Genomic DNA, 14,485 nt, shown 5'->3' with positions numbered 1-14,485 from the left:
TGAGTGACTAATGCTCTGCTGAATCCAGCTTGAATCCCTGGCTTCAGCAGGACACAGGTGTTGGGAAGCAGCTTGCCAGCCCTCTGTAAACCCAACTGCAGAGCCAGGCTCCGGCCGCACACCTGCAGCAGGCAGGGAGCAGGCCCACGGCTGACAGAAAGCCTCCAGAGCACCAGCCGAAATGTCATTTTGTAGGCACTTACAAATTCAGGAAGTGCTGCATCTAATGTATTCCTTACGTAGCGTAGCAATTGGGACTTTGTTGTTATGGTGGGGGAAAAAAACCTAATATATCAGGCAGCAGAATTCCAGCACTATCCAGTGGCTGACAGCTGACAGTGGTAACCCCGGCACTATGCAGTGGCTGACAGAGTGGTAACTCATCTGAAGGAGATGAGACCAGGAGCTAGAATGGTCTGAAATTTATGGAGGCAAATTCTCAAAACTGCTTAAGCAGTCTAATAGTCTGATAGTTAATCCACTGAATTATCTGCAGTGCCTATGTGCCAGCACTTAAGGATAAGGACAGCCAGGAACAGATACAGCAATCACTGGCCACTGCTTGTCATGTTCAGACTTCTGCTAAGCAGAGTCAAGTCTGGGGGTTTCAATCAGTATGCTTAACTGCTTTAAAGGAAGTTCTTTGGTCGAGAAAATATGAGAGGCGTCATAAACCATACAACATAGGAGGAAAAAAAAAGCTATTTTCCCCTAGGCTGGCTTCATCTCAATATTCTAAACACCGTCCACAACAAAGAGACTTTATCAGTAAACATCCAGCTAGCCAGATAAGCTGAGTTTATTTTGTGCAAATTCCAGCACTCCAATCATGATGTAAAGATTGGGATGTCTCTAGCAGCCCATGCATTGGCTTCAGCAGGCTTTGCCTGAGGCTAAGGACTGGCCAAAAAAAAAGTGATTTAAAGTAAAAACACTTCCACAGGAATAAGAGTGTTTCACACTTGCACAGCTTTCTCCCTCTTCCAAGTAGAGTGCAAATGTCTAAAAGGAAGTGATCCACTGACTTCTCAGCCTAACGAAGAATACAGAGCATCAGAAAATTCCTTCACCACCAGCCTGTGGTGACAATGCATCCACACCAGTGGAAGATCAGTAGATCTATACAGCCCTGAATTCAGCCCTGGATTTCAGTTAAAAAATATGAGAGACACCACGGCCATAAGCAAAACATAGGACACACCCCTACCAGTAACAAGGATCTTCTGTGCCTAGGGAGAAGGAGAGGGAACCAGCTGGAACTGGACATCTGTAACACGATAAAGTAAGTAAACATTAATTCTTACAAGCAGGTAAACTGAAAGGCTGCAGGACTTCTGCAGGCATTTAAATTTCACAGCATAAAACCTTAGAAGAAGCAGATAGACAGATATGACACGGACCTAAGGGCTTCTGTCCCTCAAGAGACAACCCATTCACTTGATCATACTGGGTTTTGCTGGGGAGCCAGGGAAGACTAACAGCCTAACTTCACTTCTGTCTTCAACAGCTTCTTATTTTATGCGTGTGTTAGTTAATAAAACAAGATAATGGAGCTCCCTAGAATGAATTGCACACTAGCTTTAAGCGTCTGCATATTTTCTTGCTTGTTTTTAATGTGATTACAGCTCCAGACAATGGAGAGTAAGTAGTCTATGTAGAAGTCTTTCAAAGAAAGCAAGGCCACGCATTGGACAATCAGTTCTCTCTACCTAGGAAAGGAAGGAGAACTGCCTTACAGGTTGCTAGGGGTTTAAATTTAAGATTTCACATTTATTTCTCAATTGATAAGAAGGTAATCAAGCTTCTTTCAAAGCACATAATTTTAAAGTATTTTTCCCTCAAAATAAGTAGGTACAGACCCACATACCATGGGCTCACAGAAGATGCGCTTGGGCAAATTTACACCATTCTTCTCAGCAAAGGACATTTTCCAATGTCTTATCACCAATTCTAAACACTACACAGAACGTAGCGCTAATCAGCTACACAGTTTGAGCATGAACTCCTGATGTACCCAGAATTCCCATGGATTTCATAATGAATAACAATTACAAGATCAAACCATTAATCAAGACATCTAACTAAAGAGAAACATATCAGCTCAGCAGCAGCCAATTGACACATAATTGCTTCTTGTTTAATTTTCTCTAAAGAGAGAGGGAAAATGAACAAGAGACTACTGCTTTGCCCTATTCAAGATGAAACAAAGTTCACAGTCTTTGAAATTTCCAGTGCTGCAGAACATAAACGAGCCAAGTCCAAATTGAGACACATCAGAACTAACAAAGTTTATCATTTCTTTGTGGCTTTTTTTTTTTTAGGTCTCTATCCACCACAAGCGCTGCTAGCTCTGCAGGAAGGATCTGAACCAATTCTTAGCATTTTAGGCCTTTAAGTGGCAAATGCTATTTAAAATTACATGCTGTATCAGTAGACATCACCGCCTCTTCCCCCTAGCATTTCAAATACTGTCTCTGTGTAAAATATGAAAGAGGATGCTAAATAAAGGTCACAAGCTTTCAAGCTCCCCGTCAGTTAGTTGGCTTAGCAAGCCACGACAAGAAAGAGGAAGAGCACTGGGAATGGACAGGACCAGGAGGACGTAAAAGCAGTGAGGGATCTAATGCTAGGATGCCTGTGCTCACTGGCTCTACCATCATTTCAACTGCACCCATTTCCCAGCCACTACTATCCCCACTACATCATCAACACAATCCTCCTTGCTTAATTTCTAAGTTAATTTCTCCCAGTCACAAAGCAAACAAACCAACCCATGGACTTCTCACCTCATCAAAATCAATCCTAAGAACACTAAGCATCCCTTATTTGAGGGATATCCTGAAGAGATATGTTGCCTAACTGGCTCATCAAAGGCCCTTTCTTGAGAAGCTCCGCAGGCTTTGTTTTTCACAGCCCAAGAAGGGCAGAGCGTTCCATTCCTCTAGTCAGCGGGAACCACAAGATCAGTCCTGGAAACCATCCAGGATTTTGTCATTTCCAGAAAGATAAACAGCAATGCACCTAAAGCTGCACCTCAGATCTGAGGCCCATGAGAACTGAATGAGGTTCAACAAGGCTAAGTGCAAAGCACAGTGGATCAGGTTGCCAAGGAGGTTGTGGATGCCCCATCCCTGGAGGCATTCAAGGCCAGGCTGGATGTGGCTCTGGGCAGCCTGGTGGTTGGCGACCCCGCACATAGCAGGGGGGTTGAAACTCAATGATATTTGTGGTCCTTTTCAACCCAGGCCATTCTATGATACTATGAAATCTACCCGAGGGTGGAACCCAAAGCAAACGTGAGCAGGTCCCTCGTAAAACAAGCTCTTGGTTAGCTCTTTCCTCAACAACTATATAAAAGCAGAGATTCTGCATCTAAATCTAAGGCAGATGGATCCTTCCAAGGGTCTCTCAGATTTGGGTTTCATAAAAACAAGACAGCTCTCTGCTACCGAATTTCAAAGAGCACTGCAAAGCCACTTTCTTCCCATCTGCAGAGCATATGGGGAAGACATCAGTAATAAAAGAGACTTCTGTACACATGGTAACAGTTGCTGGAACTACTACATTCATCATTACACAAGGACACAAGAAAAGGTTTATTTATTGTATTTACAAATGTGTCATGGAGGACATAAATAATAGGAATAGTTCTTAAACATAGCCAAAAAAAAAAAAAAAAAGGAAATGTAACAAAAAAAAAATCATCAAGATGTTCCCACAGAGCCAGAGAGCTTTCAGGTCCAGGATTTGTGACCTGCACTCTGTGAGGTCAGCAGTCACCCACAGCCACGCCATCATCCCCAATGATGGGGCCTGAGCAAGTAGCAGCTGGAGCCTAAGTCAGCAGCAGATCTGGTAGAAAGGCTGACAGAGACAGGACAGAAAGAGATCAGGTGAGAGGAACACACACGTCCATTTCATAGGAGTCAACATCTTTCACTCACAATTGCATAAGCAGCTGGAAATGTTGCAGCCATCTCCGGCTGTGAACCGTGGTATTATCACAAGAGTGAACTCAAAATTGCAGCATCTGCTTGTGCCACCCAGGGCTTCAGTTGATTTGCACAGTTTCCATTACAGTCTGAAGTCTGCTTACTCAAAACAAGACAGCCTGTCACCCTGTCACTTCTGTATACAGGAACATCACCACCACCACCACCAGAGTGAGAAATGCAGTGTAACAGGTTCCAGTATATATATGTACTTTACCACAATAAAAAATAGAAAATCATTTTTATAAGTGTACAAATCTTTATTTTTTTCCCCATTTTTAGCTGTTCCACTGAATTGAACTGCTTGATCTTAGACTTCCACAGACTGGAATCACCCTGGACAATGTTTCAACGTACACAAAAGTACCTTGCTGTGTTTCTACCAGCTGCAAAAACACTCAGGTTCAATGACTCACATGCACTGCACACAGCTCTGGATTGCTGAGCGGCTGTCCAAGACAAACAGATTTCCGAGTTAACATTAGAACAAGGGATAAGAAAGGCACGCTGTAGGTGCCACAAAGCTTAGTGGTGGTTTGCACAGACCTTATCATCTATGAGTTAAGACTTCTATCTAAGCTGTGCTGGGAGTGACAGCCGTCACTGTCACATACTGGTATCACTGGAACACAAAACAGCCCCAGGTCCTGCACTCCATCTCTTAAATTGATGAAGGCTCAGTGGACATGCTGAGCCCACTACTGACCCTCCTACATGGTGGAAAACTTGTGGGAGTCATTGAGGCTCTCTTTGCCCCTCACCACTGTGGTTTGCTAAGGCAGCAGGGAGAGGACAGTGTGGTCTACAACAGCCAAAGCTGTTACAAGGTTTTACTCTCCACCACCACCATTGGATTTTTCAGTACCACAGCCTCCACCACGGTCTGCTGAGCTTTCCTCTGGTTTCACAACAAACATCCATCAGCTGAACTTCAACCAGAACTGCACCTGCAGTTCAGCAAAAGTGGCTTAAGAGAGACATGTAGCCCATGAGCACTCACCATGCCCAGCTCTGCTAACCGCCTGCCTGGACGGCCAATGTAGATGTGAGTTGACAACACGTAGGAACAATCTTGAGGCTTCCTGGAAGAATTCTACTTGTCCCAGCTACCACTTTCCCGCCTCCTAGACAGCAGCCCAGATCAATAGTTTGAGCTAAGAACAGCAAGTGGGATTGAGTCAGTATGGTTTCTTTCCTACACTCACTACCATGGTTGTGACAGTCCCACTTTCTGCATCTGGCCCATACGTTATGCTTGGCTGAAGAAAAAGCTGGAACAACTGTCAAAACAGCCAATTCTGTAACAAGATATCAGCAGGAGAAACTGCTACATCCATCTCTGGGTTATGTCCTTAAACAGTGAAATTAATTTAATTAAAAAAAAAAAACATACCTTTTCTGTGAAACAGCTATCTAGGAAAAGCTATTCTCTTTGCAGAAGAAAGAAAATATTGAATAAGTATTTGAAAGAAATCTGTCTTGTTGGATATAATTAAATCTCATAAAGCTATAATGACTTTCTGAAAGATAACATCCCCCAGCTGCTTCTCAAGAATTCATGGAGGGCAAATCTTCTAGGCAATAAGAAGCATGCAGGAATCAAGGTTATTCTTGTGATCCTTTACCTCACAAGTGACATCGTTGTCAGAAAAAAGATGCCCATCTCCTCTTTATGGTCTACTATAAACACACTTCATTTGCAGCTGAAAAAGGCAGAAGCTTGCTCTTTTTTGATGACTCTGGGAAGGATCTCCATGCTTGGGTACCTCTGGGGCCTTCAGCTGCCTCCACACAGCAGCAGCTGGCTGGCACTCCCAACATGTGATTGTCTGCTGTTGAAAACTGCTATCAATAAAATTTTGCTATTTTCTTCCAAACACAATAACCTGTCCCAGTCCCATTAGCCTGAACAGAAACCAAGGCTCTTGTAGCTGTTCCCCAGGTACTAATGGCCTGAAGCCATAAACTGCTACTTCGTGCTAATCTCTCCATCTAAGAGACTTTGGGTCAGTTTATCTTTGGTAAGAGACCTCCAGGCACTGGAGGAAAGAAGTTGTTGAGTAACGTTCCTTCCTCTGGGGCTATTCAATCAGCACAGGACAATTATGGTGGAGTTCCGTCTCTCTAGTGAGGGATTAAGCCAGAGCAATGACCACTTACAGTCTTAAAAGACAACATTACCTCTTTTTATTATATTGACATTAGAGGGTTGTTCAGGCTAAATTCCAGTTTGGATAATCACATTCTGCTCTGCAATTAGAGAAGCAGTCTGGCAGGCAGGTAAATGTGGAGATGACCTCAGGAGACTGACTCAGCTCTACCTCTGTGCCTTGCAGCACAATTAAGACCTTTGCTGTTACCTCTTGACAAACTTCACACTTTTTCTGTGAGCCTTTCCTTTGCTTACCCAGCTGGAAAGTTAAAATATTTTCCTAATATCTTGCCTGAAAATTAAACCAGTTACTTCTTGTCCCACTTGCAATGGGCCTACAGAACAATTGGTCATTATGCACTTCCAAAAAAAAAAAAAGTTCTTTTTCAGTTGGACAAGTTTAAGCTCACGCCTCTTGTAACCTACTTTTTTTCCTGTTTAAAGCAAGTCCTGGCTCTTTCAGGCTTTCCTTAGAGGTCCTTCCTGTACCTCTTCGCATCTTTTCCTTCCCATTGAGGTCATCAGCTTGGAGGAGTCCAGAACTAACAATGCTCCAAAGAATAAATAATATCCAGCTCTTCAGCACTGCACCGCTTTTCTGCGACCAAATCATAGCTGTGATTCACATTTGTGAAAGCTAACACGTTAGTCACTCTCTGACAGACAAGACATTATTTGACTTTGGAATGAGTTTTCTCATTCTGAAGTTTCTCAAGTTCACTTTAAGAATTTTGGCTCTTGCTCATCAAGATGCAGAGTAACTCTCTATTCAAGCAGCATAAAGTTGTATAGATTTTAAAGAAGTTGGCATGAAGGCAACATACATACAAGTAGACTATGAAGGCACCTAATACATTTGCTTTGTAGATGTGTAGAATTCCAAATGACTCTTTACAGAAGCCCTACAAACCACCCAAAGTAGCATTACCACTTTGAAAGTAAAAATAAAATGTAGTTTTTAAGGAAAGTTTTAGTACTAACTTAATGCTAAACTGCATTAAGTCATTTTGAACCTGCCATATTTCATACATAAAGCACTTATTCCCCACCACTTTACAGCTATAACTGCTTTAAAGATGGGACCATAGCAGTCGTTACTGCAGAGAAGCAGCAGCCTCTGGGAAAAGGTTCCTACCTAGAGGAGGAAACAAAAAACCAAAAAGCAAACCAACAGACAATAGCAAAAATGAATGAGCCTACATTTATGAAGAACAAAACCACAAATGTATACAATTAATACCTATAGGAATGTAATCTCACACAAATGTTCTGTTCTAGGCAATGATGCTTCGTGTTTCAAAACGCATTATGATCTTAATTAAAACAAACATGGTCCCAGGCAGCAAAACCCAACCCTCAGGTTTCAGTCACTGAAGGCAAATATTTTCATATCCATAGATGTGAAAGAGCATCCAAAACGACATCAGCTTCGCTTGGGTATGTAGGTACCGTACTCCCCACCTTTCAATAGCTTTAAGAGACAAAGATTTACTGCTGATACTACAGCTTGAAAACTAAATTTAGTACTTTGCTTCTAGTCTCAAAGAAGGCCCCCTTTCAGAAAATACACCTATGGCTCCAGCCCAGGGATAGAAGCATTACACCACGCCCACGTTCGGGGAACCCTGGACTGCAAAACCCAGCTATACCTGGGCAGAATGCAAGTCAAACCACAGTTTTTATCAGATAGACTCTCTCTGAGACTGCTAGCTTCAGCAAGTAGAACTACAGGAGCCTAAAACATCTGCCCAGACTAAAATCTGATGGTTTTTGTGGTGGTTGTTTGCTTTTTGTGAATAACTGCACTGCACCTTGTAAAACTATTTTTTCCTCCTCCCACATGGAAATAAATCTGTCCAGAAGTCAGGTAAATCCAACTCCTCTTAACTAGGCTCATTGAAAAGCCCTCCTCCCATCCCATTTCAAAACACAAGAGCCTACCATAACTTTTTACCGCAACAACTGATAAGAATTTGCTGTTACTTCAAATTCCAAATACAGCATTTTATTATTACCCTTTATATTTATATATTTTTTAATTATCACAGTCTGCAATAACATTTTAAAACTTCCCTCCCACACCTGCAGCACTACGTGGATGCAGATCTCACCAACACCTACTGCACGAGTAGGTACACGTCAGAATTCTAACTGCTTACATACAGCTGGAGTTTTGCTGTATGTTCCATATGCTTCCATACCAACACTTAACACAAGCAGAGTTTAGAGTCATTTTGTAAACATATATCTCTGGATGACAGGACAAGGGTGAGTGGTCTTAAACTGAGACAGGAGAGGTTTAGGTTACGTATTAGAAGGAAATTTTTCCACACAGAGAGTGGTGACACACTGGAACAGGTTGCCCAAGGAGGTTGTGGATGCCCCATCCCTGGAGGCATTCAAGGCCAGGCTGGATGTGGCTCTGGGCAGCCTGGTCTGGTGGTTGGCGATCCTGCACATAGCAGGGGGGTTGAAACTCGATGATCATTGTGGTCCTTTTCAACCCAGGCCATTCTACGATCCTATGATTCTATCCTATCAATGTTTGACTATTAGTTGCCAGCAAGACCAGCTGCATCTGGCTTTCAGTGACCTTACTCCCCGTGGCTTTCAATTACCTTTCTTCATATCTGCATACCAGGTGCTAAGGGACCGACACCTGTAACCTTGGTGGCAAAACCTTTCTATCTGCCATGCAGTCACTTTCCCCACTGACACAAATTTATTAGCAATCACAAATAAAGCACATTTACACCAGTAATTTCTTGCAGACACAAGGACCATTTCATGGGCTAACTCCCACCCTTCCCACCCTGCCTGGGTACAGTTTTCTTCCCCTTTGGTGCTGTTTGCTTGGCTACAGCTCTGTTTCAGAAAGGTTTAACATGATTCCAAGTAGTCAACAATAATTTCCCTGCACGTCACTGCAATTTCATTTATATGGCCAGAAAATAAAATATTCAACTAGACCTATGGAAATATTCTATTCATCGGACTTTTGTTTTATGCCAGTGATGTAAGTGGAAGCAGAGCTGTAATGAAACGGCACTTAGGAAACAGAGCAAAGCTGGCTCTCACTGATTTTTTTTTTTTTATTACTGCCATCCTGCTGGCTCACACATCACAATATATTCCAACAACAGCAACAAAACCACCAGTGAGGGAAAACACTCCAGAAAGCCTCTGCAGACTTCAGAAATGGACTGACGGTGCTTTGCAAACAGACAGAAGACACAAAAGCATCTAAAAACTGTGGTGAAATGCAATCTCACCCTGGCACAGCTGAGCTGCCTTGCCCTTACTCTCGGGGTTCCACGCCTCTTCCCCAGCCCAAATCTCTGTGTCCTAGCCAGGTGTCTTTCTGAATGGCTGGAAGGATGCTGATGCAAACGGCCACATGGTGAGAATTCTCATATTGCTGGTTCCCAACTTAGGATTTCCTCAAAAAAATAGTAATGCTGGTTTAGCGTATGCTTTACTTTGGTCTCCTGTGTTCGATGCCACGCTTAGTGCATGCTTTCAAAAAACTACTGAGTTCACAGGATCACAATTGTTTTTCATATGAATGCTGAAATTATTTCATAATTAGAATCACAGAATGGCTGAGATTAGAAAGGACCTCAAAGCCCATCCAGTCCCAACCCCTGCTGTGGGCAGGGCTGCCACCCCCCAGCCTCAGCTGCTGAGGCCCATCCAACCTGGCCTTGAGCACCTCCAAGGATGGGACACCACAGCTTCTCTGGAATTACTATCACTCAAAATCTGGATGCGGGGGAGATACCAAGTAACTCAGTCTCAGAATCAGAAGAACTGAGGCTGCAAGACCCAGGTGCCTCAACCAGGCGTCAATATCACAGCACACTGCAAGGCCAGTAGTCCTCATAGAATCACAGAATCATTAAGGTTGGAAAAGACCACTAAGCCCATCTAGTCCAAACATCAGACCATCCCCGCTATGCCCACTAACCACATCCCTCAGTGCCACATCTCCACGTTTCTTGAACACCTCGAGGGATGGTGACTCTACCACCTCCCTGGTAAGGTCTCCCCAAGCCTCAAACAATGACACCACATGATAATGCCTTCGTCACTGCTGCCAGAGCTGGAGAAACGTGGCATTCAATCATTTCCCCTCCCAAACCTTCCAGGAAAGCTGGGGCAGAACCAGCAGTTTCCTTTTGCCAACACAACTCCCCACTGTGGAGGATGAGGCAAAACAAGACAAACTCTGAATTCAAACCACCCCAGAGTTCACTCACCAATTCAGCTCTAAATAAGCTTCCCTTTAATGGCAGCACCACACTTGGCCCATTCCACAGAAGTCTGTGGCTTTACTCTTGCTAAGGCAGCAGCTATTCACTCTGCTCAGGTCCCAGCTTTAGGGATAAGCTGTGCGATTCCCACAGGGCCGTTCCAGCTTCCCCAAGTGCACAGCTCCACACAAAGCATCAGCCCTCACAGCAAGGCTGCCAGGAACACCCCACAACAAGGATCCCAATCCTCTCGTTCCTGCTAGAAACCAAGCATCGCACCTGCGAGCTGGGGCTGCCCCAGGCCCCCCGCCCGGCCCTGCCCTACCTTCCTGCCCGGGGGACAGCAGCCGGGCCGGCCGCCCCGCCGCCCGCTCCGCACGTAGGTCACCCGCCGCCGCCCCGGGGCCGCCGCCGTGCCGCGGGGCTGGGGGACCGCCCGCCCCGACGCCGCCACGGCGGGCAGCCGGAGCTTCTCCTCCGGGCACCAGGAGCGCCGCATGGCCAGCTGTAGGCAGAGCAGCAGCGCGGCCGAGAGCACGCAAAGACGGAAGGCTGCGCGCCGCCACAGCGGCCGCTCCTTGGGCATCGCTGCCCGCCGCAGGGCTCATGCCGCCGGCGGGTCGGGCCCGCGGCCGGCCTGAAAAGCGGGGAAACCCCGCCCAGAGCGGGGCCGACCGGGGAGGGGCCGCGCTGCCCCCCGCGCACCGAGGCCCGTCGGGGGAGGGGGCGGCTCAGCGGGTGCGTGGGGCCGGGAGAGGGGCTGGCGAGCGGGCGGTAAGGCTGTGGGGCAGGTCAGAAGGGTAGGAGCGTGACGGGTAAGGGTCGAAGAGTAGGAAGATCCCGAACTCACTTTAGAACTCTGTCAAAGTTTAAACCTTGAGAAATTGGGGTTTTGGGGAAAGCTTGAAGAAAGTGTATTCAAATGAATAAATCTGAGAGGTTCCGGTTGGATGTCAGGAAATACTACTTCTCTGAAAGAGTGATCAGGCACTGGAACAGGCTGCCAGAGAGGTGAGGGAGTCACTGGCCCTGGAGGTGTTCAACACACGTGTAGATGTACTACGGGACATGATTTAGTGGGGAAATATTGGCGGGAGGCGGATGGTTGTACTAAATGGTCCTTTTCCAACCTTGGTGATTCTACAGTTCTATGGTTCTCCTCCCACAATGCTAGTTAATGCACTTTGGGAGGATGGCTGCTGAAAGCCACCCTGATAAACAACGCTGTGAATTTTACTTGATGTTTTCTTCTTGCTTTTGTATTTTAACCAGCTATTGAATCTCTTGCTGCTCTCCCCCGTCTCTTTTAAATCTGCTAAGAACCAAATAGGGATTCCGGAGACAAAGGGAGCAATGATAGAGAAGAATCTGAGGAAATATTGGGAACAACAGGAAGCCTTATCTGGGCTAGCACAAGAATCAGTGGGAATTAAGGTGGTACCTTCATCAGTTGTACCTCTCCAGCATCCTCTCAGTTTTGACAAGTGAGTTATGAACTAATTTCTTCCCCCAGGAATCAGCTGCAAAAACACCTGACTGTGAGCAATTCCTGTTAAGAAGAGAAGCAAATTGAAATTCCAGCATAATGTTTTCAGCTCCAGTTTGACTGGGGAAATGATCTCAGCCCTTTTGAGATGGTTTTTGGGAAATAGAGCCAAGCGAAGTTCCAGTGCTTCTGCAAAATGCACACTCTTTGGGACAGGCAGCAAATGGCCTCCCCTCCCTGTTGTCCCCCAACAAGATGGATAGTCTTAGGGGAAAGTACATTGTGCTGGATTGACCAGAGAACATATTGCAAGGAGTAACAGAAACATTAGCTTTGAGCATGGAATACCTACTGAGAGCAAGGAGCATTATGCCTTTATCTACATGAGTAGATAGTGATAGGACAAGGGGGAATGATTTTAAAGAGGGGAGATTTAGATTGGATGATAGGAGGTAAATTTTCACTGAGAGGGTGTTGGAAGTCTGCTGAGAGAGGTTGTTCAAGGCCAGGTTGGAGGGTCCTGGGCGAACTGATCTAGCACCTGATTCAGTAGTTGGTGACTCTGCCCACAAGTTAGAACTGGATGATCTTTGAGGTCCCTTCCAACCTAAAGCGTTCTATGATTCTATAATTTATAACGGGAATTAAACACCAGTCCTGTTCTGTTTACTTTCTGTTTACATAGCACAAATTTCTACGGCTAACTTCATTTCACCAGTAGAAGTCTTTAAATATATAACATTTTTCCAGAATTTACAAATTGTCCTAGCAACAGAGCACTACACTTCTGGAAGGAAGAAGTTTAGCAGTAGTGGGAGTTAATTGCTGCAGTCCTGTCTTTTGCTCAGAACTTAGATCTCGTCTGGGATATTGCTGTGTAGCAGAATCTCTGCTGACACTGGTGAGTTCTCCATTATACACACAACAAACTTCAGCAGATCACGTCATAGTTCAAAGAGTCCTAAAGGACCTTGTTAAACAAGTACTCATTGGGCTGACTACCACCACCAGCATCAGCCTTGGTTTGCTGGGGCTAGTTTGTTGGGCTCATCCAAACGAGTCCAGGTGAGGCTCTTCTTGCTCCAGAGGACTGGGAGGCTGAAACCAGCTGCAGCCAGCTGAAGGAAAAGGTTGATTTTGTGCTGGGTTTAAGAAAGCCTGAAAAGCAGAGAGGCAACAGGGCTGTGGATTTGTGAACAAAACAAGAAAAGCAAGATAAGAACAAATTCCTTCAGCTTTCCCTTGCCAACTCCCCTGCAGCAGTCCCTAAATGCTGATCTCCCTTATGCCATTCTCAGCTCAAACCCTGTGCTTTCTGCCATCCATCTTCTGCCTCCACCCTGCCTCATGGCCTGCGTCCGCCTTCTGGCTTGGCATGATGTCTGTCTGCCCAAATCTCCAGGCAGAGCTAAACTCCAGGCAGGAAAAACACCACTGGGAATTCACTGGATTCTCCAGGGACAGCTAATGGAAGTAAAACATTCCTCCTGTAAAATGAGTGAATGAATAAAAATGCTGTTTTCTGCTTGGCTTAACAACCCCGTTTGGTATGAGCCATTTGCCAAAATCTACAGGACAGAGCGAAGGATGCCCTTTTTTTCCTCTTCTCCCTCCTACGCTCCTGGCTTGTGCTGGAAATGCTGGTTGTAGTCATCCACACACAAGGTGACAGACCTTTGCAGGAGCTCTACTTAGAACCCTGTGCTCTGAATCCCACTTACAGCTCAGCAAAAGCATTTCTGTGCCAGAGACACAGGCAGAAGCACTTTCTCCTCCTTCACAACAGAGAGCCAAACAACATGGCCATGAATTTCAAACATGATGAAAGGGATATCTGATAACTAATGGTTCAAAAAGGGGATTTGAGATCAAGGCTTACCTCTGAGCAACGCTCTGGGGCATCCCTGCCCGCAGGTATCAGTACCTGTGTGTGTGCCCATGTTCATGCTGAAGGCAACCAGGAGGCTCTTCAGAGAGATCTCCTGCAGCTCTGCTGTCCCCAGCCCTTAGCTTTGTTTACTCAAGTCTCCGCCTTGTGCTATCCATAATGAGGCCATTGCCTCCAGCAATCAGTATTTCACTCCCAGAAAGGAACAATGGGGATTTTACCTTCTGCCCGTTACTAAATTGTGTAATCATTCTGAGCGAGCAAAACTGCTTTGCAGCAGCAGCAAAGTCTGACAATCTCATCAAACAGATTCCACTCTACACATTGAAAGCATGTATTGCTGCTTTTTTTTTTTAAAGACATTTCAGTTTAGAGGAATCACATAGGGATATCTCATATGCAGTTCACATGCTATTGCAGAAATATTTCTGGGATATGAGCTTGTTGTCTGCATCCCCCCTGTATCTATACTGCAATGCTAGTCAGATGTCCGGCTTTGCTTAAAAATTACCCCAAATTCCTATTGCAAACTCTTCAGTATGCTGTTAGGATTACAGTGGTGATACTCTGGGTGCAGCTTTCTCTCCCCTTTTATTTGTTCATTTATTTATTTTGATGCAATCAATTCTACAGGCATTTTTGCACTTCTGAGCTTGAGGATGAATATCTCTCATTAAAAAAATGTAATTCGGAAAAGGGATTAATCCATAATGG

At 45.1% G+C, this 14,485-nt stretch overlaps 1 protein-coding gene across 6 annotated transcripts in view; it reads right to left on the bottom strand.

The window, feature by feature from the left end:
- Positions 1 to 13,905, bottom strand: part of METTL24 (methyltransferase like 24) — a 54,550-nt gene extending 40,645 nt beyond the window's left edge. For 3 of the 6 annotated variants that reach the window (XR_005858894.2, XR_005858893.2, XM_004940307.5), the window contains exon 1: positions 10,723 to 11,011. Coding sequence is in view for 2 of the 6 variants with exons in the window: in XM_004940307.5 (XP_004940364.4) it covers positions 10,723 to 10,983 (261 nt within the window). In the remaining 4 variants the exon portion in view is untranslated. Of the gene's footprint in view, positions 1 to 10,403; positions 11,012 to 11,838; positions 11,947 to 13,762 lie in introns of those variants that run through there. The other 3 variants (XM_046939601.1, XM_040698320.2, XM_046939602.1) reach the window with 3 other exon arrangements.
- Positions 13,906 to 14,485: the final 580 nt, after the last annotated feature.

The sequence above is a fragment of the Gallus gallus genome, chromosome 3, assembly GCF_016699485.2.
Source record: "Gallus gallus isolate bGalGal1 chromosome 3, bGalGal1.mat.broiler.GRCg7b, whole genome shotgun sequence".
NCBI lineage: Eukaryota > Metazoa > Chordata > Aves > Galliformes > Phasianidae > Gallus > Gallus gallus.
Note: the sequence above shows the minus strand (reverse complement) of the source record. Positions and strands in the feature narration are given on the sequence as shown.